At 40.0% G+C, this 25,828-nt stretch overlaps 1 protein-coding gene across 6 annotated transcripts in view; it reads left to right on the forward strand.

Annotated features, from left to right (window-relative positions):
* LOC140733639 (protein eva-1 homolog A-like) overlaps window positions 1–21,921 on the forward strand; it is a 300,828-nt gene extending 278,907 nt beyond the window's left edge. For 5 of the 6 annotated variants that reach the window (XM_073057244.1, XM_073057245.1, XM_073057249.1 and 2 more), the window contains 3 exons: window positions 5,975–6,139; window positions 12,622–12,783; window positions 20,333–21,921. In XM_073057244.1, coding sequence (XP_072913345.1) covers window positions 5,975–6,139; window positions 12,622–12,783; window positions 20,333–20,703 — 698 coding nt within the window. In that variant the 3' untranslated portion in view covers window positions 20,704–21,921. The remainder of the gene's footprint in view (window positions 1–5,974; window positions 6,140–12,621; window positions 12,784–20,332) is intronic. The other variant, XM_073057246.1, reaches the window with a different exon arrangement.
* The last annotated feature ends 3,907 nt before the right edge of the window (window positions 21,922–25,828 follow it).

Here is a 25,828-nt window from a genome sequence, read left to right on the forward strand (position 1 = left end):
TTAAACAGAAAAAGCTCAGATCTGCAGTTTAGAATGAGTCTTTAGCTTTTTAATAAATGTGAAATTTAATGGTGTCAATTAGTTTGGATATCTTTCCAGATCTCAGTTGGTGCAGTAGGACTAACACTTCCCTGAAGCAATTAAGTGCAGTTCTAGGAGAAGTTGTTTTAGCACCTTAGCAATGTACTTGGTTTGACTGGTCCTGGCATCTCTTTTAAAAAAACTTCAATTCTGGGGTTCTGTTGCCATTAACCTCTGACAGATCCCCGAGTAGGGTCGGAGCTAGCTTTGGATTGGATGATGCTGTGGAGTTGGAGAAGCAGTCCCACACCTGCAGGTCGTACAGAGAGTTCTTATAAAAGTTCCTTCTCATCTTTGCTTCAGTAGCTTTACAGTAGATGAGAATTGAATGTAGTGTGATGAAATGTCAGTTGGAATGAATTTCTACTAGGTATACTTAATGGGCTGCACACCTGCATGTTCAAGGAATCTATTGCCAACTTTAAACATCTATCTATATGCATTGCATTGAAAAAGAGAAGGTAATGATTAAACAGATTGTACCTTTAGATTGTGACCAGCAAACAGTGGAAACATTTAGGTCTGAAAACATCATAGAGAACAGTTGATTGCTAACATCAATGTTCTTAACTATGAGAAAAGACTGGATGGAGCAAACTGGTAGTTTGCACAGCTGATGAAGGGCATGGGGTGAAGCAATATTGCAGTAGCATGATCCATCGGTCCTGATGATGAGTCTCAACCTAAGACGTCAACTCTTTATTCCTTTCCATTGCTGCTGCCTGACCGGTGGAGTTCCTCCAGCATTTTGCTAGTACCGAGCACATGAGTTATGAAGAGTCCTAGGAAGTGAGTCTGTAGGTTGCAAAATCAATTCAGAGTTGTGGTGAGTTCAGGATGGTGGTAGGGTATAACTATTCCTAGTAACTGTGATGCTTAAGGCTTCTGTACCTCCAGCTTAGTACATGCTCCAGACTAAATTGTAGGAGAGGAGCACAAGGCCATAGTTTCAAACCACAGACAATCCCCACGACATGGCTGGGGCTGGGGGTGGTTTGCATCTCTATGAAATGGGCCAATCAAGATTTCTTGTTGCATGAAACTGCATCATCGGCTCATCAAGAAAACAAGTGGGAAAAATGGTGGTGGTGTTTTATTTTATTTTTCTTGTCCTACGTAAACTGCATAAGAACATATTTTATTCTGTATCCCAAATTTTTTGGAGTGTGAATTTTTGTAATCCTATTAGTTGTAATGTGGGGTCACCTGTAGTAATCTACTTGATACCATAAGATATAGGAGCAGAATTAGACAAATTGGATCATCATGTCTGCTCTGCCATTTCATCATGGCTGATCCATTTTACCTTTCAGCCCCAATCTCCTACTTTCTCCACGTATCGCTTCATGCCCTGACCACTCAAGAATCTATCAACCTCTGCCTTAAATATACACAATGACTTGGCCTCCACAGCCACCTGTGGCAATGAATTCCACAGATTCACCATTCTGTGGCTAAAGAAATTCCTCCTCATCTCCAGCTCTGAAAGGATGACCCTCTATTGTGAGGCTATATCCTCTGGTGTTAGACTCAGCCTCATAAGATACTTCTTATCATATCGATTCTAACTTAAATGTAGAGCCTTTCCTGATAAAGAGAAATATAGCCTGAATTAAATTATGGATAGTGGGGGAGGGGGCAAAATTCCAGGAAATATTTTGGCAAGAATTGGGTGCAATAGCAGAACGTTTAAGAGCCTCCTTTTGTAGATGAATAGGTTGATGTCTTTCCTCACTCAGTTCTGACTGACCACATCTTCTGATTGTCTTGATTTGCGAGGTGTAAGTTGACTGCCATTTGTACATGCATTTATTGCATTTGCACTCCAAAGGTGGCCAGTTGCATCTTAGATGATGCGAGAGGGCATGATAGATACCACTTCCCTTTGATAAGGGCATTCCAGCTCAGCTGACTCCACAAACACTGTCTTTAAGAAGTTGTGGAATATTATGCTTTGTGCCACTTAAAATAGATAGACTTCCATGTTCCTTTCATAGTCACAAATATTTTTGTCTTTCAACTAGATTGCCAAAGCTTCATCAAGGTTAGGTCAAAATGCTGTAACTCTCAATTGAACAGGACTGTAGGAAGACTCACGAGAACAATAACATATCAAATGCAATTAGACATGGACAATAAATGACAGTTTTGCCAGCAATTCTCACATTGAATAATTAAATAAAAACACTTGAGGGATTTGATAAAGTCAACCAATATACAATACCTTTTAGTACTAGGTTCTTAAGATGGATTTTAAATGTATTTCAAAAAGCATTTAAATAGCTGTTTGTTTAATATGTAATCATCTTGGTCTGAATACCTGATAGTATGAGATAACTTTGCTCATTTCTTTTGGGTTTTTTTCATTTCTTAGCTGAAGGGAAATTATTTTTGTGGGGAAATAGGGTAAAGAGAGATTCAAACAATCCTTTTGCCAACAAATTGATTCCATTGTCAGGATGTGGATAGCACAAGGACATCCAGTTTGTTGTACATTGATATAAAATAGTGATTTGGTTACATTTCTGAGGTAATTCAGTCCGATAAAATCAGCAGAGAGTTTGATCTGAAATTTGTACTGACATCTGACATGTCAAGAAGCAACTAATATTTATAATTGATGTTTGTTGCTTTGATCTTCCACAATGAACCGGTTAGATTTCAAAATCATGATCAAAATAATTAATACCCAATTCTGTTTGAATGATAGGTGCTTTCAGTGTCTATAACTTTACCGCATTTTATTGGTAATAATAGACATCCAAAATGAGGTTTTACTGCAAAATAAGCTGGTCTAAGTATTCTGATCAGAATAAAACCATACTCTGGCTGTTCATTCAACACAAACAAAATGCTGGAGGAACTCAGCAGGCCAGGCAGCATCTAGGAAAGGAGTACAGTCAACGTTTTGGGCCAAAAACCTTCCAAAGGTGCCGAAGTGTCTCGCAAAGTGTGTGTTGCTCGGATTTACAGCAACTGCAGATTTTCTCTTGCTTGTTCTGGATGTTCGTTGAGGTTTAATGCACACAAAACGCTGGGGGAGCTCAGCAGGTCAGGCTGTATCTATGGAAATGAATAAACAGTTGACGTTTTGGGTTGAGACCCTTCTTCAAGACTGGAAAGGAAAGGGGAAGATGCCAGAATAAGAAGGTGTGGGGGAAGGGAAAAGGGATTAGCTAGAAGATAATAATTGAAGCCAGGTTGGTGGGAAAGGTAAAGGGCTGAAGAAGAAGGTTTCTGACAGAAGGAGGGGCACCAGGGGGAGGTGATAGGCAGATGAAAAGAGGTAAGAGACCAGAGTGAGGAATAGAAGGAGAGAAGGGGGAAGGGAAAATATTTTTTATACCAGAAGGAGAGATTGATGTTCATGTTCATCAGGCTGGAGGCTATCTAAATGGAATATGAGGTATTGCTACTCCACCCTGACACTGGCCTCATTGTGGCAACAAAGGAGGGCATGGACCAACATGTTGGAACGGAAATGGGAATAGGATTTATAATTGTGGGCCACTGGGAAATCCTGCTTTTGGTGGATGGAGCAAAGGTGCTGAACAAGGCGATCCCCAATTTACATTGGGTCTCACCAACGTAGGGGAGGCCACTTTGAGAGCATCAGTTACAATAGACGGCCCCCAACAGATTCACAGGTGAAGTGTTGCCTCACCTGCAAGGACTGTTTGGGGCCTTTGGTGGAGGTAAATGGGCAACTGTAGCATTTCCTCCAGCATTTTGTGTGTGTGTAGCTCAGGATTTCAAAGGTACATTTATTATCAAAGTATGTATGCAGTATACAACTCTGAGATTTGTCTTCTTCAGATAGCCACAAAACAAAGAAAATCATGGAAGCCTTATAAAGAAAGACATTACCCCACCCAGCACAAAAAAACAATCTCAAATGGCAACATGATCATTAGACCCTCTCCACACAAAAAAAACCCCCAAAACTCACGAACAGCAACACGATGCAGAATCTCTTCTGTTCGTTACTTCTGTAAGCTAGTGGTTTCTTGTTGATCCAAATCAAAGTATGCCTTGGATTTATGCTTCTGTCTGGTTACCAGTTCACTTCACGCCAGGGAAAGTAAGCACAAACTATCCAATCTCCCTCCATAACTAAATTTCTCCAATAAGGGTAACATCCTTATGACTCTCCTCTTCACTCTCTCCAGACCAACTACTTCCTTAGTCTAGCGTGATAGAGTGGCATGACCAGAGTTTTGTAAAATTGCAGCATAACATCCTAAATTTTACTGTATATACTATGCCCCAAAACTATGAACATAAACACTCCACATTCCTTCCCCACCGCTCTATCTACTTGTGTTGCAGCTTAAAGTAACTATGGACTTTAACCCTGGGGTCTGTCTGCTCATCATTATTCCTTTGTGCCCTATCATTTAGCTCTATTTGTCTTCCCAATATGCATCACTTTATACTTACTGGGAGTAAGTGCCATGCTCCAAATCCCCGCCGGACTTTCCATTTGACCTGTATGCTGCTGTAGCTTTAGATTATGTTTCTCACTGTCCACTCCACAACTAAATGTTTGTGTTATTCGCAAACTTGCTAGCCATCCTTCCTGCATTCACATCCAATCATTACAAACCAACAAGGCGTCTCGGCACCAGTCCACGTGGTACAGCATTGGTCGCAAACTACCAAACGTGCATGCAACCGCCTACCAAGACAATGTCCATCTTCTATCTTCAATCCAATTTCCAATCTATTTTGCCAGCTCATCTTGGAATCCATGTGCGTTCTGGTCCAGCCTACCTGTGGGGTGCTGTCCAAGTGCATTCCCTAAGTCCTTACAGACAATATTAAGCACCCTGCCATCACCTTTCTTGGTTAACAAGTGTTGGTTTTAAAGTTGAGTCCTTTTCAATAACAGGCAATTGCAGTTCTGGCAAAACCAATCAGAGATCAGGGAATTTGGGTTGAGTATGAGAAAAGTTGCAGGTGAAGCAATTAATGGTATTAGTGTAAAGAAGAGTTGTGTGGTCTAATTTTCTGCCTCTTTCCCACTATTTTAAGTTATTTGGGCTGTTTCTCTGAATCTAGACTTGTGACTTGAGGTTCTGACTGATGGCTTGTTTGCCTTCTATTTATTTTAAAACCAGAACCATAGAACACTACAGCACAGAAACAGGCCTTTTGGCCCTTCTTGGCTGTGCCAAACCATTTTTTTTTGCCTAGTCCCACTGACCTGCACCTGGGCCATATCCCTCCAAACCAAACAATGACAAATGAGCTGTTTAACTGATGCACTGCACAACTACAAATGATCCATTAGGCCTGCTTGATGGCAGGTCTCCATGGACTATACCCTTGAATTTCTGGTGAACTCCAAAGGTGCAACAGTTGTGCTGCTCAGTTCTCTCACCTGGCCAAACTAAGCCATAGCAACAGCTGGCAGACTGTGAGGTAAGTAGTGGAAGAATGCCTCAGACCCTGGCACCAATGGAATGATATAGAAACTGGTATATGGCATATGGATAACTGACTTGGTACTGACATAATACATTTTCCCCCTTGCAGTATTTATTTGCTGGAAGACAATGGGAAATCAATTGTCTCAAACAGCATTTATACAGATGGTAAACTAGTATGTTCACCATTCATCTGCCATAATCAATAGTGATAATTTTCAATCTGATATCCTCTGTCTAATTAGTGTTGAAAGATACAGTATGTAATAGTGATTTATTTGAAACTGGCATTAGTCTTGTGAGATAATGCCACGTGTTGGCTTGCTCATGTAGTAATTTAGCAGATTCAGCAAAACCTGGTCAGAAAAGTGCCAGGATATATAAAATGGAGAATGATATTTAGATTTAATTTACGATTTCTAAATCTTTGAACTGAGTCTCATGCTGTTTACTTTGCTTTGCAGTGCCTAAAAAATTGCTGGATGAAACCAACCCCAAGACAACACATTACAAAGGGATTCAGCAGCTCAGCTTCCCACCACACCACAAGCCTTATGATCGGAATATTGTAGGAGATGGTGTCTTTTCCCATGATGCATTTCCTTTCATAACAGAGGCAACTTTGCCAGGTACGTTCATTTGCATGATTTTATAAAGTGACTGTAGTGGAGGACTGACTATCTTTAGACAGCATTCTTTTTACAGTTTACACTTATTTACAAATTTACTGCTTTTGACTGGAGGGCAACTCTGTACTAAGAGCCAGAAGATAGAAAAATCTCGAAATACTGAGCTGCTGAGGGAGTATCTGCAGAGAAAGATCAGTTTATATTTCAGTTTAATCTTCACCAGATGAATTATGGTGAAATATTATCAACCTATAAGGTTAACTGTTTTACCCTCTATGTGTGGTACATGAACTGAATATTTACAATATTTTGCATTCTTATTTCTCATTTTCATCATCTGCAGATTCTTATTTAGATTTAAAAAAAGTCCTCTCTTCATGTAAGCAGAGTTCGATGCTACAATTACACCCCAATAGCAAGTTTATTTATCAATTTTAGAGAGATGCATTTAGGCAAGGATCAAAAAGGAATCCCTTGAATGCATGCTAATAAGTATATTTTTTCAAGATAAATAGCTTGAACTTTAAAACTTGTACGTGCATCCTAGACTTAATTTAGCTGTGTAACAGCTCTGGTAAAATGATCAAACTCAAGCTTCTCTTTCTTTGGGACAGGCAGCAATCCTGGGTACTGGGGGCAAACATGTCTCTACTAAAGTAGGTGCAAGGCACTCCCTCCCTCTGCTAACCTGCAGGCCACACTTGGGCAAGGTGTAGCACCAGCTTAGCCCCAAATCAAGGTCACGGGAGGAGGTGGTGTGTGGTCATATGAGCAGCTGGTGCATATCACAAGTTCTGGTTATGCGACCACTGACACTAGGCAGACAATCTCTGAAGATTATTGATAATGGCTGGGGTCACCCGTCTTGTAATGACATTGCCCAGAAAAAGGAAATGGCAAACCACTTTGGCAGAAAAATTTGCCCAGAACAATCACGGTCATGGAAAGACCTTAATTGCCACATCATACAACATGGCACATATCAACGAGCAATCTTCATGTACAATTTTAATGTAAGCTTTGAAAGAAAAATGGACAACTCAAGGAGGTAGATTTAGTATTTAATATAAAAATACGCTTACTTCATCCCTTTTCTCAGCAGACATAGCACAGAAAAAAAGACTTAATGTCAGCAGATTAAATATTCATGAAGGGCATAGAGGACAGGGCATATATAAAACAAGAGTTGAATATTCTGTTGTGAAATATGCATATGTGGAAAAGCTATCACTGGAACTGTTGTTCCTTTGCCAGATTTTCAGAATAAAATTTTCCCTTGGGAATTACCATTTTGGAGGCAGAATGAGATACTTCATGAAAAACCTAAATGGAGATAAAAGACTGTAGAACGGAAATCTTTTGCATAACGTGAGGCTGAGAACATGAGTACAGGAAATAAGTCTTTATAGAAGTTGGAAAGTAGGCAGAGTTGAAGACAGTACTAAGAATGTAGAGTCACAAGAGAATTCAAATGATGTGCACTTTACAAATGAGGCTGGGAGTGCTAGGGTTAAAGATAAATGAACAGGTTGGGCAGAAAGTTTTAGTTGTCATTTGAGGTAATGTTTAATATTAGTGTTTTATAACTAAATACAAAGTTTAGAAACGCTGGGGGAAGCAGAGGAATAGAGTTGGACAGAGTATCAAAATGATTCAGCAAAGTCAAGAAGCAGGGAGCCTGCAGAAGGACTGAGACAGACTGGGAGAATGGACGAAGAAGGGGCAGATGGAAGGGAGGTTCACGGCCACGCACTTTGGCAGAAGGAACAAAGGTGTGGACTATTTTCTAAATAGGGAGAAGATTCAAAAATCAGAGATGCCAAGGGACCTGGGAGTCCTCGTGCAGGATTCCTTAAAGATTAACCTGCAGATTAAGTCAGTGGTACAGAAGGCAAATGCAATGTTAGTGTTCATTTTGAGAGGACTAGAATAAAAATGCAAAGATGTAATGTTGAGGCTTTACAGCCATTGTTCAAAACACTCTTGGGACATTGTGAGCAGTTTTGAGCCCCTTATCTAAGAAATGATGTTCTGGCATTGCAATGGGTCCAGAGGAGATTTATGGGAATGATCCCAGGAATGAAGAGGTTAATATATGAGGAGCTTTTGAAGGCCCAGTGCCTGTAGTTGCTGGAGCTTAGAACAATGGGGGTGGGGGGGGGGGGAGATCTCACTGGAACCTATCGAATTTTGAAGGGCCTGGTTAGCGTGGATAAGGAGGGTATGTTTCTTATAATGGGGGAGTCTAGGACCAGAGGGCACAGTTTCAGAATTTTGAACAGAGATGTTCATTTAGAACAAAGATGAAGAAAAAATTCTTTAGCCACAGGGTATTGAGTCTGTGGAATTCATGCCCTAGACAGCTGTGCAGGCCAAGTCATTGGGTATATTTAAAGTGGAGGCTGAAAGGTTCTTGATTAATCATGGTTTCAAAGGTTTCGGGGAGAAGGCAGGAGAATGGGGTTGAGAAGGATAATAAATTAGCCATGGTGGAATGGAAAAGCAGTCTTGATGGGCCAAATGGCCTAATTCTGCTGCTCTGTCTTATGTTCAGTCTAGTAAAATTACAGAGGTAACGTCTATTATAATAAGCTAAATAACTATGATGGAAATAGTTGAAAGGAAAATACATGCATAAGTCTATTTCTGAAAGCTACTGAAGTTTAAGTTATCTATTGCTTCCAAAATCCTAACATAATTCATGACTGTAATGATTCTGTGATGTAGCTCAACTTTATAAACTTCCTTTCCTCATTACACATCTCATGAACACATAGAATGATTTTGTCTCAAACTCCTCCAAACAGTTTTAATGGTTTAATTTAACACAATGCAATTCTCATCATTGCCATTGTTTCTCCTTTCAGTCTACTCTGTGTTATCATTTGTAAGCAATGTGTGCTATCATCAAGGTTCCCGTGCGCCTTTATCTCCAGTTCTTTGGTTATTTATATTAAAGCCACCTGCACTCATTATCCAGACTTATCCTTGGTTCTGGAAATGACTCATTCTACATAAGTCATTACTCTACTAAATAAAACCCCACACAGTCTCTACCCCTCATACTCATCTTACAATAGAACTGACTCATTTGTTTTTGTCTCCACACCCTTCAGTGAGAAGGCAGAGGCATTATTTCTCTCAGTTCTTCAAAGCCACAAATTCTATAAATCATCGATCATGAATGCAAATTACCTGTAATTTTGTTTTTTGTCATTATGGGTCTCCATTCCTTCAGAGGATGAGATTATTTGATAGAATTCTACTTAGGTAGATGAAGGAAGAACTTTTTAAAAAATAAATAAAATATTACAGATGATGCATGTAAGAAATAAACATGGAATATGCTGTAAATACTCAGCCAGCAAGAGACCACGTAACGAGGGGAATCCAGTTATCTGAACAAGTTTAATTCATTGTAGTTGTTCTGGTGAAGGCTATTCACCCTAAATATTAACTGTTCTCTCTCTGCAGATGTGTCCTGAGCAGCTCAATATTTCTAGGATTTTCTATTTTCATGGATCTCTGCAGAGTTATTTGACAGCTACAATTAGTTAAGTCATAAATAAATTCTTAATAATTTTAAAGGTCACTTTTTTGTTAACCCACAACATTCTCTTTACAGTTGTGTCATTAGTTTAAGAACATAAGAAATAGGAGCAGGAGTAGGCAATCTGACCCATCGAGCCTGTCCCGTCATTCAATAAGATCATGACTGATCTGTCTGTAAACTCAGCTCCATCTACCTGCCTTTTCCCCATAACCCTTAATTCCTTTACTAAATCAAAACCTATCTGTTTCTTAAATATATTTAGTGAGGAAGCCTCAACTGCTTCTCTGGGCAGAGAATTCCACAGATTCACCACTCTGTGGGAAAAAAAGTTTCTCCTCATCTCCATCCTAAATCTTCTTCCCTGAATCTTGAGGCAATGTCCCCTAGTTCTAGTCTCACCTACCAATGGAAGCAACTTTCCTACTTCTATCTTATCTATCCCTTTCAAAATTTTGTATGTTTCTATAAGATCCCCTCTCATTCTTCTGAACTCCAGAGAGTATAGTCCCAGGCGACTCAATCTCTCCTCATAGGTTAACCCCTTCACCTCCAGAATTAACCTGGTGAACCTCCTCTGCATTGCCTCCAAAGCCAGTATATCCTTTCTCAAGTATGGAGACCAGAACTGCACACAGTACTCCAGGTGCAGCCTCACCAGTACCCTGTATAGTTACAGCATGACCTCCCCGCTCTTGAATTCAATCCCTCTAGTAATGAAGGCCAACATTCCGTTTGCCTTCTTAATAACCTGTTGTACCTGAAAGCCAACTTTTTGCAATTCATGCACATACACTCCCAAGTCCCTCTGCACAACAGCATGCTGCAATCTTTTACCGCTTAAATAATAATCTGTTCTTCTATTATTCCTTCCGAAGTGGATGGTCTCGTATTTGCCAGCATTGTATTCCATCTGCCAGACCTTGGCCCACTCACTTAACCTATCTATATCCCTCTGCAGACTCTCCACATCCGCTGTACAATTTGCTTTTCCACTCAGTTTAGTGTCATCAGCAAATTTTGCTACGCTACACTCAGCCCTCTTCCAAATCATCAATGTAAATTGTAAACAGCTGCAGGCCCAGCACCGACCCCTGCGGCACCCCACTCACCACTGACTGCCAACCGGAGAAACACCCATTTATACCAACTCTCTGGCTTCTATTGGTTAACCAATCCACTATCCATGCCAATACACTTCCTCCGACTCCATGCATCCGTATCTTATTTATAAGTCTCTTTTGCGCGCCTTATCAAACACCTTCTGGAAATCCAAGTCCAAGTATACGACATCCACCTGTTCCCCTCTATCCACTGCACTCATTATGTCCTCAAAGAACTCCAGTAAGTTTGTCAAACAGGACCTGCCCTTTCAGAATCCATGCTGCGTCTGTCTAAGGGAACCACTCCTTTCTAAATGTTTTGCTATTTCTTCCTTAATGACAGCTTCAAGCATTTTCCCGCTACAGATGTTAAGCTAACTGGCCTATAGTTGCCCATCTTTTGCCTACATCCTTTTTTAAAAAGTGGTGTGACATTTGCTGTCTTCCAGTCCGCCGGGACCTGTCCAGAGTCCAAAGAGTTTTGATAAATTATTACCAATGCATCTACTACAACCTCCGCTACTTCCCTCAGTACCTTGGGATGCATCCCATCAGGACCAGGGGACTCATCTACCTTCAGGCCCTCTAGTTTGCTCATCACTATCTCTTTAGTGACAGTGATTTTATCGAGGTCGTCACCTCCCATTTCATCCATAACATCATTTTTTGGCATATTAGGCATGTCCTGCACCATGAAAACCAACACAAAATAGTCGTTCAATGCCTCAGCCATTTCCTTATCAGTGCTTAGTATCATAGTTGAGATTGGCCCAACTACCAGAATGGACTCAACTGTGGAAATATTTTATCCCACTCTAACCTATGATGTGCACACCTGTCTACGCCACTGTGGTTACAGGGAGAAAGTAGGAGAGATGGAAAATAAATCAGCAATGATTGAATGATGACTTGATGGGCTGAATGGCCTAATTCTGTTCCTATAGTCCGCCCCTGTACAAATACATAGATAAATCATGATGGTGAGTTAACTTAGGTGCTTTATCTTGAGGTCTAATTTCTGGTCCTATTACTGATTCTCACATTCACCATGAGAGGACGTTGGAAAATGCACAGATTTTTTAAATTATCAAAATAAACTTTATTCATAATAAAAAAATAATTCCAAGAATAGACCATGCAATACCTTTTCATTCTTTATATTCATAGTCAATACTGTTCTTTTACATTCCTATACATCAGTAGCTCTACAGATATTGGGCAGATTTGTATTTAACCTTATGTACATCTAAAATGGATAAAAGGCTATTGTTCAGATGTTTTGTAACAACTGAATGAAAGGCAACTTAAAAGATATCAGATTTTACTAGATAACTTAATTGGAGTGAATTAAAATTTAACAACTTGAGGTGAAGACTGGCCAGAGTCTGATTAAAAATCTTAAATTTTTTTGATAATGCAAGCATTGGCAACCCAGAGCGAATTTAAATTATTAACAGTACTTATCTACAAACCGTGAGAGGAAGTTATATCTCATCCTAACTAAATAGAGTAAACGGTCCTTTGAAGGTAGTAATAAAATCCAATATCTCCACCTTTTACATCTGGAGCATTGGGAAACAATGGTTTAATGTGTTTGGTCTAAAGTCTTAAGAAAAGTTACTCTTATGCAGTGGAGTCACATGGTAGAATGCAGCCCTCTCGCACAACAGCAGCTATATAATCTTGACTTTTGTTCCAAAATGTTTTAAAATTGTTTGAAATGTCAGAGAATGAAGACTTCACATGAATTAGAGTTTTATAGGATTTGGAGATCAGTGTACTATGTACAGAAGGATTTCTGACCTTGAAATTTATCAACACTTATGCAGAAGAAAAGAAGAAAGGAAGATCGGCTTCTAATTACCCGATGGACAATAAACGTCTTCCTATTCCACTGGATGAGAGTGATAAACAGCTTCTGGAAACAAGGGGCATTCGGAGTAAGATGGCATTATTAAGCAACATTCTGGAAACCTATTCCTATATCGTAGGTAGGCCAATACTTACCATTTCATTTTGTTATACACTGTAAAAAAATCTGTAGTAGTAATGGCTAAATAAGCTGGTAAGGAAGGCGGGCTCTGTCGTGGGCAAAGTACTGGAGAGTTTAACATCGGTAGCTGAGCGAAGGGCGCTGAGTAGGCTACGGTCAATTATGGATAACTCTGAACATCCTCTACATAGCACCATCCAGAGACAGAGAAGCAGTTTCAGCGACAGGTTACTATCGATGCAATGCTCCTCAGACAGGATGAAGAGGTCAATACTCCCCAATGCCATTAGGCTTTACAATTCTACCGCCAGGACTTAAGAACTTTTTAAAAGCTATTATTAATGCTTTTTGAGATAGTGATTTAGATGTATATCATATTTTTTACTGAGTTAAGTATTGTATGTAATTAGTTTTGCTACAACAAGTGTATGGGACATTGGAAAAAAGTTGAATTTCCCCATGGGGGTGAATAAAGTATCTATCTATCTATCTAAATATTTGTCTTCCAAAGAACAATGATGAGATTTTGAATTGAACCTTTAGTAAAAAGAGCAACTCAACACGGACCATAAGTAAGAGTTAGGGAAGTGCATATCTAACAAATAAGATTAATGAAGGGCTTTAGTGGAGGCAATTTTTGATTGGCTCATGAATGCTTAAAAGTCTTTGTTGAGGTGCTTCTATTTAGCTCTGCAAGACAGGTGTGGAACAGTGGCAGACAGGCGAAAGTGAGCAGTGTTGTGGAGGTGGAAAGATGCACTTTGTGCTGGAGAGGTATGCAGTTAGGGATGAACTCAAGGTTGTGAATGGTTTGTTTTAAGTGGGATGGAGGGAGGTTGCTGTCAATGGCAAGGGAATGGAATGGCATTAACAGGATGTTATATTAAAAGTTGATGTTTTTTGAGGAATAATGACCATTTTCAAAAATTTAGCTGTAATGCTAAATATTTTATATAGTAGATTTAAGACGAGAGATGGAGATACCACCTCCCACTGAAGCTGTTGAATAGTAATGATGCTCCATTTCATGTATCTTAGAAGGGTCTCAATGCAGTCTGTTGAATGTTCACTAATTAGTTATTAGCAAAATGGAAATGGATATTATGAAATAAAATGTGGGAAGAGTGAAGTGATAACATAGCAGATGTAATTCTATTTTTCAACACACAAGCCTGACTACATTGAATCTAGCTTGTGCCCCTTTTCACCCCACACACCTGATCTGGGATTGCACTTGCTTCGTCCATCTGTGCAATTCCTGAGCATTCTGTGACCGCTGATCAGGCGACAGGCAGTGGAATCTGCACCAAAAACTGTCCTGATGGCCATCTGACTCTCATGCTGTCAAAAGATCTTTTCCCAGAGTGTTTTCTATTTATCTCTAAATGAGAATCTAAACATTAAATGTAAATTAATTAAAACACAAATTTTGGGGGAAAAAAATTAAACAGAATGTAGAACTTAGAAATCTACAGCATGTTACAGGCCCTTCGGCCCACAATGTTGTACTGACCATGTAACCTACTCTAGAAACTGCCCAGAATTTCCCTAGTGCATAGCCCTCTGCTTTGCTAAGCTCCTGTACCTATCTAAGAGGCTCTTAAAAGACCCTAATGCTCCCACCACCACTGCCGGCAGTGCGTTCCATGCACCCACCTCTCTTTGGGTGAGAAACCACTTGCCATTATTTACTTATGGTTTTATATTGCTATATTTCTACACTATTCTTGGTTGGTGTGACTGTAACAAAACCCAATTTCTCTTGGGATCAATAAAGTATGTCTGTCTGTCTGTCAAAACTTACACCTAAGATCCCCTCGGCACCTATTTCCAAGCACCTTAAAACTATGCCTCCTTGTGTTAGCCACTTCAGCCCTGGGAAAAAGCCTCTGTCTATCCACATGTTCAATGCCCCTCATCATCTTATATACCCTATCAGGTTACCTCTCATCCTCTGTTGCTTCAAGGAGAAAAGCCCAAGTTCAGTCAACCTATTTTCATAAGATACACCCTCCAATCCAGGCAACATCCTTGTAGATCTCCTCTGCACCTTTTCTATAGTATCCACATCTTTCCTGTAGAGAGGTGACCAGAACTGAACACAAATGGGGTCTGACCAAAGTCTTATATAGCCATAACATTACCTCACAGCTCTTGAACTCAATCCTACGGTTGATGAATGGCAACACACCATATGCATTCTTAACAACACTGTCAACCTGCACATCAGCTTTGAGTCTCCTATGGACACGGACCCCAGGATCTCTCTGACCCTGCACACTGCCAAGAGTTTCACCATTAATATTTAAAAACTTTTTTGCCAAGTTCAACAATCCCATTGAAATAGTCAAAGCTGCTCTATGTGCAATTGCCATAACTGGCAAGAAGCTGAGAAGGCATTTGCAACTCATCCCAGCTCAGTAACTCCCACATCATCGCTGGATGCATTGTGGGCTGGAGCTGAAGCTCACACATGAATGCTCCTGACATGTTCCATACTTCTATCATATTCTGTACTGCAGAGTGCAGGTATGCAAGTCCAGAATACACATTGGCAGCTGGCTGATGGTTTTCAGCAGAACCACAGCTCATCACTGTTCACAACCAGACCCGTTCACTTGCTCCTGAAGGCAGGAGTTACCACAAGGTCATTTTATAAGTGCTTATCTTCTGACTAGATTTAAGCAATACATGCTTGATTTATCAGGATCTCTTCTGGTGATTGGAGCAGCTGTAACCTACATCATGGAATTAACTTCATCATGACCTTGCATCTTATTACTACACATTCACTGTGACTATAACACATATATTCTGCTTTATGTTATTGTCTTCTTTTGTACTACCTCAACATTAGATACAGGGAAATGATCTGTATGGATGGCGTGCAAAAAAGGTTTTGCCATAGCTCACTGTATCAAAGTTCAAAGTAAAATTTATGATCAGAGTACGTACATGTTGCCACAAACAACATTGAGATTCTGTTACCTGCAGGCGTACTCAGCAAATCTGTAGAATAGTAACTATAACAGGATCAATGAAAGAGTGAATAGAGTATCGAAGACAACAATCTGTGCAACTGCAAATATAAGTAAATAGCAATAAATAATGAGAGCATGAAATAACAAGGCATTCAGTCCTTAAAAGGAAGATCAATGGTTGTGGGAACATCTCAATAGACGAGTAATCAACACGTGCAATCAAACACGCTGGAGGATCTCAGCAGGTCGGGCAGCATCTGTTGAAACGAGCAGTCAACATTTCAGGCCAAGACCCTTCGTCGGGACTGAAGGAGGAGGGGGCAGGGGCCCGATAAAGAAGGTGCCAGGTGAAAAACCAATCAGAGGAAAGATCAAGGGGTGGGGGAGGGGAAGCAAGGAGGGGATAGGCAGGAGAGGTGAAGAAGGAATGTAAGGGGAAAGCACTATGGGTAGTAGAAGAAGGCAGAATCATGAGAGAGGTGATAGGCAGCTAGAAGAGGAGACAGTGAAAGTGGGATGGGGGAAGGGAGAGGGAGGGAGTTGGAGAATTCGATGTTCATACCAAGGGGCTGGAGACTACCCATATGGTACATGAGGTGTTGCTCCTCCAACCTGAGTTTGGCATCATCATGGTGGTAGAGGCGGCCATGTGTGGAAATATATATGGTCGAGCACCTCTGCTCCATCAGCCACAACAGACAGGATCTCCCAGTTGCCACCCACTTCAACTCTGCATCACATTCCCATTCGGATATGTCCATTCATGGCCTCCTCTACTGCCATGACGAGGCCAAACTCAGATTGGAGAAGCAACATCTCATATGCCGATTTGACCACAGCATCTTCAGTGTACTTTGTGTGTTCAATAGATGGGTATATGTGACAACAATTTTAAAAAAACATCTGTACTTAAATCTCAGCACAGATTTGAAAAAAGCAAAAAAGCTGTAGGCTTTTATGCATCTGATTGGTGAAGTAGGACCTGCATCTGCAAAGTGTGATCCTTTCCTCCTCACAACACTGGATGACAACGTCAGGAAATCTGTGCTGAAGGGAATACCCCAAGTGTTTTGTGTATTGGGCATCTTATCAAAGCCTCTGACCTTTGTGAATTTTGTCACTAAAAGCCCACAGTAGTTTGTTTGTTACTGATCCTTTCCTTTGAAAGCCTGATGCCAAATATGGTGACTGGTCCTTCCTTCCCAAACTCATGAAAAGCCACATTAATAAAACTGCCCCTACCTAACAGACAGCAGGACCTGAGAGTTTAATTGAAATCACAAAAGCCTGTTGGTGAGAGCAATTTATAACAGGGCTCTTGTGCATTTAATCCATAATGTTGCATAATAAGTTAAGGCCCATTCTATATTGAAGCAACATTTAATAATTGAACTTCCTCACTTTATGCATTTGAAGCCTTTCTTAGTCCACAAACTGATTGCATCTAAGTATTTCTTGCTGGATATTTAACAGTGTACACTCACTTTTTTTTAAATCTCTGTACGAATAAACCATCAAATTGGTAGCATTTGTTATGAATATTGAACTTTCTTTGTTGGGTTACATGTATGATATCATCCATTTAGAAAAGTTACATCAACCCACAACCAATTAGGTCATGGAGTAGCTAGTTTTCCAATCAAGATGGCGTCAGCGAACAACAATGCCTCGGGTGACATCTTCCAGATAGTCAATTATTTCAGTTTTTCTACATCTTTTACATATTCTTTTTATCTTAATTTTGTTTTTGAAGAGGGGCCACTGGGTCCTGATGCTCTCGGAGATGTTACTGAAATTCTGAGAGTTATGGATTGGACTGTAGCTGTTATCAGCTTCTTTCAGTTCTGTGTTTTGCTGCTGATTGATAGGCTGAGGGTTTGGGTGATCTGTTAGTTTGTGTGGAGGGAGGGGTTGGGGGGGGGCTTGGTGTTTGCGAGTTCTTGTTTCTTTTTCTTTTTGTGCAGAGAATTGTTGTCTTTCTGTCAACTACTAATGTTTTCCTGTATTTTATGGCTATCTGAAGAAGACAAATCTCAGAGTTGTATTCTGCATACATACTTTTTTTAATTATTAGTTTTTTTATGCATTTTCTACATCACTACAGATAGAAAACCCCAAATCAAAAAGAAAATTAATACAGTGCAAAAATAAACATACAATAATAATAATACAAAAAAGATAATTGAGAAAGCACCCAAATTGAAGACATATAAAGTTAGTATCCTCCCCAAGCCCCGCAACAAAAAAAAACTCCAGACCAACCACAACACAATATAGAGAATATAAATCAGGACATACAAACCCCCAAAACTGTAAGTACACTTGAAAACAGAAGATAATAATGCCTACTGTAGCGGTGTGCTACACGCAGCGCTAAAATAATGACACGGAGTCGGTAAACTGCAATTAAAGAAGATTTTATTCAAACTTCACAGCCTTGCTTTAAAGCCTCCCTCATCCCGCCCTCCCCGGGCGTGGATGGTCCAAGAGACACGTACTCACAAACCCCCGCAGGCTTTCCCTTTGTTGGTGAAGCAGACCTGGCCTTTGTGCGGGCGTGACGGCTATTTGTGAGCCGGTTCGAGTGCGCTAGGAAGTGGGTCGCCACACTACTACCAAAAAAAAGAGCTGAAAGCAAGGGACCGAAAAAAAAACCTTAGTTAAGAGGAAGGTTATGAAAGTACACAATAAAAGGTCCCCAGACCTTATGGAGCTTTATATCCGAATTAAGGACTGAATAATGAATTTTTTTCAAGGTCTAAGCAGGACATAATATCATTAAGCCATTGAGCATGCGTGGGCGGGGCAACATCTCTCCATCTAAGGAGGATCAAACATCTAGCCAGGAGAGAAGCAAAAGATAATATTCGACACTTAGTCAAACTCAAACGTAAATCTGTCTCACCCAAAAAACCAAACAAAGCGATTAAAGGGTTAGGTTCTAAGTGGTGATTCAGAATACAAGATAAAGTTATGAAGACATCTTTCCAAAATTTCTCTAAGCTAGGACAGAACCAGTAATACATACTTTGATAATAACATGAACCTTTGAATACAATTTGAAAGGTGCTAAACTTAGTGCTTGTTTTGATTTCTTTGGTCAAAAAATAATCATACATTTAAAAATAAACCCATAAATGTTTGGGTTTTAATATAATTCAGCAAGCATGTGAAGAACTCTAACAAAAATATCAGCTTTAAGTCCAGTACCTTAAGAATTATTAAACTTTATTTAACCTTAGATGCAGAAATACTAATCACAGTGCATAGGAAACATAGAATATTCATTGGTTTCTAAATTCAACTGGTTGATAAGAGTAAGGTTGATCAATTTTCACATGGAGGTAATTAAATCCTAGCAAAGCTATTGGAGACCCGAGAGATAACTTGGCTAAGTAGGCATGGGGTTAGCATTTATCCCACAAGATTTGCCTGGAACACATTTGAACTTTGAATATAGATGTTTATCTTGCTAATGAAGCAAATTTAATTGGAGATGAAATTGCTCACAGAGAAGATCACATATGCTTTAAATCTGTTTAAGTTCTGTAAATATAAACTTACTGCGGAGAGGTTTTTGCTAATTGAAATAAACAAATATATTTCCTGACCATCAATTTTAGCATTCTCTCATTCTTAAAGATCACAGCGGGCTACAGGCTAAAGAATAAATTTAAGGCAGTTAAATATTAACAAGGCAGCATGGCATGATGCTTAGCTACAAAAGGAGAATTTCATTTTGATTGATGAATTATTGTGTGTGTTAAATATTAACTACTATAAATAATGAAACTAAAGCTTATCTGAGGAAGCCTATCCTATCACTTAGGTTACCAGTGATTTAAATGAAAGGAAAATGTGAAAATACTCAAAACAACAGTGGGTCAATAAATTTGTCAACAAGAGTGACAACATGAGCTTTGGTGAATGGCAGAATAAGTAAAAGTGTTATCTGACCAAAAACGTGAAGGGCACACAGGCTGCTGGCAAACATACAAAGGTTGGCGCCAATGGCAGTTCACTGCTAAGAAGGAGAGTGTGACATTTGAACCGTTAAGAAGTTATTACTTTTTTTGTATTAGGTACTGGAATTTATATTATGCTATTGAAAGTAATGGGAATTCCTAGGCTCTTGACTCACATCAGCATGGAACGGGACACAGGAAGGATGCAGTGAGGGGTTGAATGAACACTCTCTTTAGCATTTAGCTGAGAATTAAAGAAATCTCTTGCATAAACATACAGTATTTTAGCTGCTGTTTTGGGTGTAGTTACTGTGCATTATTAGTCGTGCAGAGGAAGGAGGTTTGAGCAAAATACCTGAAAGGATCACAGTATAGATGAATATTGGTGGAAATAGGTAGAGTTGCTGGAGACAGAAAGCAGAGAGCATTCCAACAGTCAAGTAGATCCATTCACAGTTTGACATATGGGAGGCCTCACAATCCCGCCTTCTTAACAGACTAAATAAAATGACTATGTGGTTACCGGCTGAGAAATACATTGAGCAGTGTTTTGCTGTTTACTTTGATCAAAAGAATAACGTCATTTATTTTTCCTTTACAGAGAATCCTGAGAAAACTGCTCTGTATTTCCTGTCTGGCGTGTGCATTGGACTGATCCTAACGCTGTGCGCCCTGGTAGTACGGATATCCTGTCAGACAGACTTGAAGAAATCTGTGGTTAAGAACACAGATGAGGAGGGCAGTAATGACGATGATGATGACAGCGATGATGACAACTCTGACACTACCTCCAATCTGTCAGCCAGGCGGCACCGTCGCTTTGAGAGAACTTTAAACATGAATGTTTTTACCTCAGCAGAGGAGCTGGAACGGGCTCAGAGGCTGGAAGAAAGAGAGCGGATAATTAGGGAGATCTGGATGAACGGTCAGCCAGATATTCCTGCCACTAGAAGCTTGAATCGTTATTACTGATATGCTACCTAGACAAGTGGTTTGGATATGGTAATAGCAGAAGACACAAGGGTGATTTTTGTATTCAACAGCTGGGCAAGACTGGAACTATGGCTGTCCTCAGCCCTGGTGCATCTCCCAAACAATAGCTGGTGTAAAGAATATTAATTTTACTAAACATTTGGAAGAATTTCTCACCATATTCAAGCGGAGTTGTTTGATAACTGAAGACCACATTGCTGCCCATATCCACTAAATCATTAACATTAATTCAAAGAATTTATTGTATTTAACAGATATGTAGATCTATTCTCTAGCAGCAAATCTGGTCTGGGGCCTCAGGGATAAAATCCTTCTATTTCATTAGTTTGAGCATAATGGTGAATTTTCATATTTTGCGGATGTTTCAAAACCTCGAGGGTGTGAGGAAAATGTCCTCAAAAGAGGCTGAATAATGATTTTCAGGAAATACACATGAACGTGCCTTTGCCTTTCTAACTTGAAACTGACAATAGAAAAGTGTTTCACAAAACTTGTATTTTGAAGTAACTTTTATAAATTGTGAAAAGAGGATATATGAAAGTGATGTACCAAAGATGAATTAAATAAGGCCAAAAAATGTGTTCTTCTATTGGCAGAACATAAACAAAAAATGAATGGAAATCCTTTTCTAAATGTAGCTTTTTTTTTCTTCTTTCTTGGAAGTTGTTGGAATCTATGAAAAGCAATACAAATTAAGCAAGTCAATGTGCCAACTTCACTTGGCATCTCCTGAGGTGTTTTTATACCCCAGGTTAGGTTTTCTTATTGTTATAAGAAAAGTGGAAGACAACATGCTAGAAGCAGAGGTCTGATGAATATTAGACCGTCTTTCTCCTCCCAATTCAGACAAGCTGCATGTTTCTAGTAGTTTCTTTCAGTTCTACAAGTCACATTGCCATTGCAGTTTAGTCAGAGTTAAGTACTGTCAACCATTTCTGCTCAGCTTTGAGATGCTGGAGAACTGATTGTACAGCAGCCAGACTGCCAAGCAGTCTTTCATAAGGAAATCATTTATCTAATATTTACCAGAATCTCTCTGACATTACAATAAGTTTTGTGATGGGTTAAAAAGGTTTATATATTCATAACCTTAACTTCACAAACCCTGACAAAATCCTTGATATTTTACTGTGTAAAAATAAATTGTCATTTAAAAAAACATGAGACCTACATTAAAAGTGTAAAAATGCAAATTAATTTTGCTTTCCAATTGTATTATTTTGATAGTTAAAAAGGATGCTAAAAATGGAAATGGTGTTGCTGTTAGGTTCAACTTCTGTGGAACAAAGGAGATTGAGTAGAGAATTAATTGAGATGTGTAACATTTTGCGAGGCCTCAACTGGGTAAAGAGAAAGATGCTCCACAAATGGAGCTCCTTCAACTCTGCCTTCCATCGCGTCTCCCGTATTTCACGCACCTCTGCCCTCACCCCATCCCCCCGCCAGGGATAGAGTCCCCCTGGTCCTCACCTATCATCCTACCAGCCTACAGATCCAACGTATAATCCTCCATAACTTCCTACGTGATCCCACCACCAGCCACATCTTCCCCTCGCCCCCACTCTCGGCTTTCCACAGGGATCGCTCCCTATGCGACTCCCTTGTCCATTCATTCCCCCCCCCCATCCCTCCCCACGGACCTCCCTCCGGGCACTCATCCCTGCAAACGGAAGAAGTGCTACACCTGCCCCCACACTTCTTCCCTCACCACCATCCCAGGCCCCAGACAGTCCTTTCAGGTGAGGCACCTTCACCTGCAAGTCAACTGGGGTGATTATACTGTATCCGGTGCTCCTAATGTGGCCAATTATACATTGGGGAGATCCGCCGCAGACTGGGAGACTGTTTCGCCGAACACCGGCGCTCAGTCCTCCAGCAGTGGCGGGATCTCCCTGTGGCCACACTCTTCAATTCCACAGACCGCTCCCACTCCGACATCTCTGTCCGTGGCCTCCTCTACCGTCAAGATGAGGTCACACGCAGATCGATGGAGCAATACCTTACCTCCCGCCTAGGTAGCCTCCTACCTGCCGGCATGAACATCCAATTCACAGACCTCCGTTGATACCCCTGCCCCCCCTTACCCCCATCCCTATCTATTATTTTAGTCTGGTTCTCTTTCTCTTTTTTCCCCCCACTATAATCTCCCCCCAGCCCTCCCTTTCTTTCTCTTTTATTTCCCATAATTCTCCACCTTCCCCCTAGCCCATTTCCCTCCAGCCTATCACTTCCCAGCTCTCTACTTCATCCCTCCTCCCTCTTCTTATCCCCCCTCGACCATCCCAGGTTACTTCACTCCTGATGAAGGGTTTCGGCCCGAAACGTCGTCACTACCTCCTCCCATAGATGCTGTCTGGCCTGCTGAGTTCTGCCAGCATTTTGTGTTTTTATTTATTTCGAGCATCTGCAGCTCCACTCGTGTTGTCCACAAATGGAGAGCAGGATTATAGAGGAGAGAACCGGGAAGGCATCATTTCACTCAATGAGTAGTGGGGTCCTTGAATTTACTACCTTAAAAGGGCAAGGAGGCAGCAAACCTCACAATATTGAAAAGATAATACTTGAAGTCTGGGAGTCTTATGTGTAAATAACTGAATATGGCTCTTATTTCTTTTGCTGGGGAAGACACAACTTCCTTTTGTGTCAGAAATTTATACGATTCTTGCACCTGTTCAAGTAAGGGCTTGTTACTGGAATACACTAAATTCCCCTCATTAGCTGGCATGAATTTTACACTCAGTGATGCTGTGGTAACATTCCTGTTCCTGAATTATAGGATGAAATATTTGAGTAGGTCTCCATAAATTTAAGCAACACACACAAAATGCTGGAGGAACTCAGCAGGCCAGGCAGCATCTATGGAAAAAAGTACGGTCGATGGCCAAAACATCAAATGTACCTTTTTTTTTCCATAGATGCTGCCTGTCCTGCTGAGTTTCTCCAGCATTTTGTGTGTTTTGGTCAGATTTCCAGCATCTGCAGATTTTCTCTCGTCCGTACATTTAAAACAAAACTTTATATTTCAGCTTTGAGCAGAAACAAGAGCTTATGTAAGAAGCTGCACAAGGAACTACCACTATACCAGTACCATGTTGGTTCTTCCCTCTGCTTCACGAAGTAGCTTCAGATTGGAGGGAAAAGCTGAGCGAAATGATCCAAAAACTTTAAGGACCAAATAACCCACGTAGAATAGTTCTGCATCAACAGAAAGTGTGACAAGTTTGGCAACAGGGGTCAGGCTGAGAAACAGACCCAAAATTAAATGGAAAGTTTATTAGTTTCCCTGCTGTAAAAGGAAATAAATGTTTTCAAATAATGAGTTGTATCAGGAAATTCTTCCATTCACTTTTATTATATTTTTCCCTCAAGGCCAGGACCATTCAGCTTTTTTCATGTTAGTCTTTAGGTCCCATTAATTCTTGATATTATCGGATAGTTTTAATGATTTACAAAAAGTCATTTCATGATTGGAACAAGCCTTTAGGAAACTATAATAGATATGCAACCTAATATTCTGAAACTATTGTTCGATGTTCTAGAAATGTGACTGGTCTAAGAAGTACAAAAGTTCCTTTTAATAAAGTTGGCAATAATTTTAAACTCATAATTGCTATCCATAGACTAATGAGCAGTCGAGAAAATCTTTCAAATTATTAAGATTCAGTTGACTTTGTTAATCACTCCAACTTGCGCTCTCTGGTTTATGAATGAAGCAGAAAAGTTGTCATTCTTTTGAAAAATCGAAGTGTTAAATCAAAACCAATAACCAAAGGAAAGTTGCAAACAAAAGGGGTTAATATGAACAATAAGAAATCAAAGAGGCATAATGAAGAGCAATGCAAACACCTTAGGATGCAGAAAGTACATCTGTAAGAGCGGCGAAGGAAGATTGTTTCTGAGCAGATGAAAACTTGCGAACTACAATCCATTTGCAACCCATAACAATATTTAAATATCAAATTTTCTTATCTAAACTGTAGAAACTTTAAAGACAGATGCTCTTTCTTATCTGCCTGTTGTTTCATCTGTACATGAGAACGCCACTTATTGTTTCTGTTCCAGGACTATATTATTTTTTTTAAAAATAGCTGTTGATAGACTTTCCACACACTTCCTTCAATACAAACTCCCTTCAGAACCCTACATTGTCTAATTTTTGAATCAGATTTATTATCACTGATTTGTTTGACATGAAAGTTGTTTTTCAGTAGCAGTATAATGCAAAGGCAAAATTTACTAGAAGTTACAAAACATAAATAAATAGTACAATAAAAAGGTATAACAAGATAGCAGCCATGGGTTGCTAGACAACTCGAAAATCTGATGGAGGAGGGGAAGAGGCTGTTCCTATATTGTTCAGTGTGTCCTGAAGATCCTCTGCCTTCTCCCTGACAGTAATAATAGAAGAGAATGGTGATGGTCCCTAATGAGGGAGTAATGTGCCAATGCTGGAGCTGGCAGAGTTTGTAACTCTCAGCAGCCCCTTGTGATCCTGGGCATTGAAGCTACCATACCAGTCAGAATACTCTCTATGGCACATCTATAGAAATCTGCAAATCTTTGATAACATACCAAATCTCCTCAAACTCCTAACGTGATATGTGCCACCTGGCTTCCAGTCAAGATGGTGCCAGCAAACAATGATTCCTTGTGCGACATCTTCCAGATAGCAAATCTTTCACTCCTTCTATGCTTTCTGCTTGTTCTTTTTGTCTTGTATGTGTTATGGAAACTCTTGGAGCCTGTGACGTAAAGTTTGAAATTGATGAAAGGATCCATCGCTGTGCTAATAAGATCCATCTTATTCCAAATAAGAAGAAATTTTCCACTGGAAGAAGGACACTACCATGGCTGACAAGTGAAGTCAGAGCCAAAGTAAAAGCAAAAGAGAGGGCATACAAGGAAGCCAAAGCTAGTGTGAAGATAAAGGATTGGGAAGCTTTTAAAAACTCACAGGAGGAAACTAAGAAGATCATTAGGAAGGAAAAGATGAACTATGAAAGGAAGCTGGTGACTAATATCAAAGAAGATTCTTTTTTTAGTATATAAAGGGTAAAACGGAGTTGAGGGTAGATATAGGACCAATAGAAAATGATCCTGGAGA

This window comes from Hemitrygon akajei, chromosome 9 (genome assembly GCF_048418815.1).
Source record: "Hemitrygon akajei chromosome 9, sHemAka1.3, whole genome shotgun sequence".
Taxonomy (NCBI): Eukaryota; Metazoa; Chordata; class Chondrichthyes; order Myliobatiformes; family Dasyatidae; genus Hemitrygon; species Hemitrygon akajei.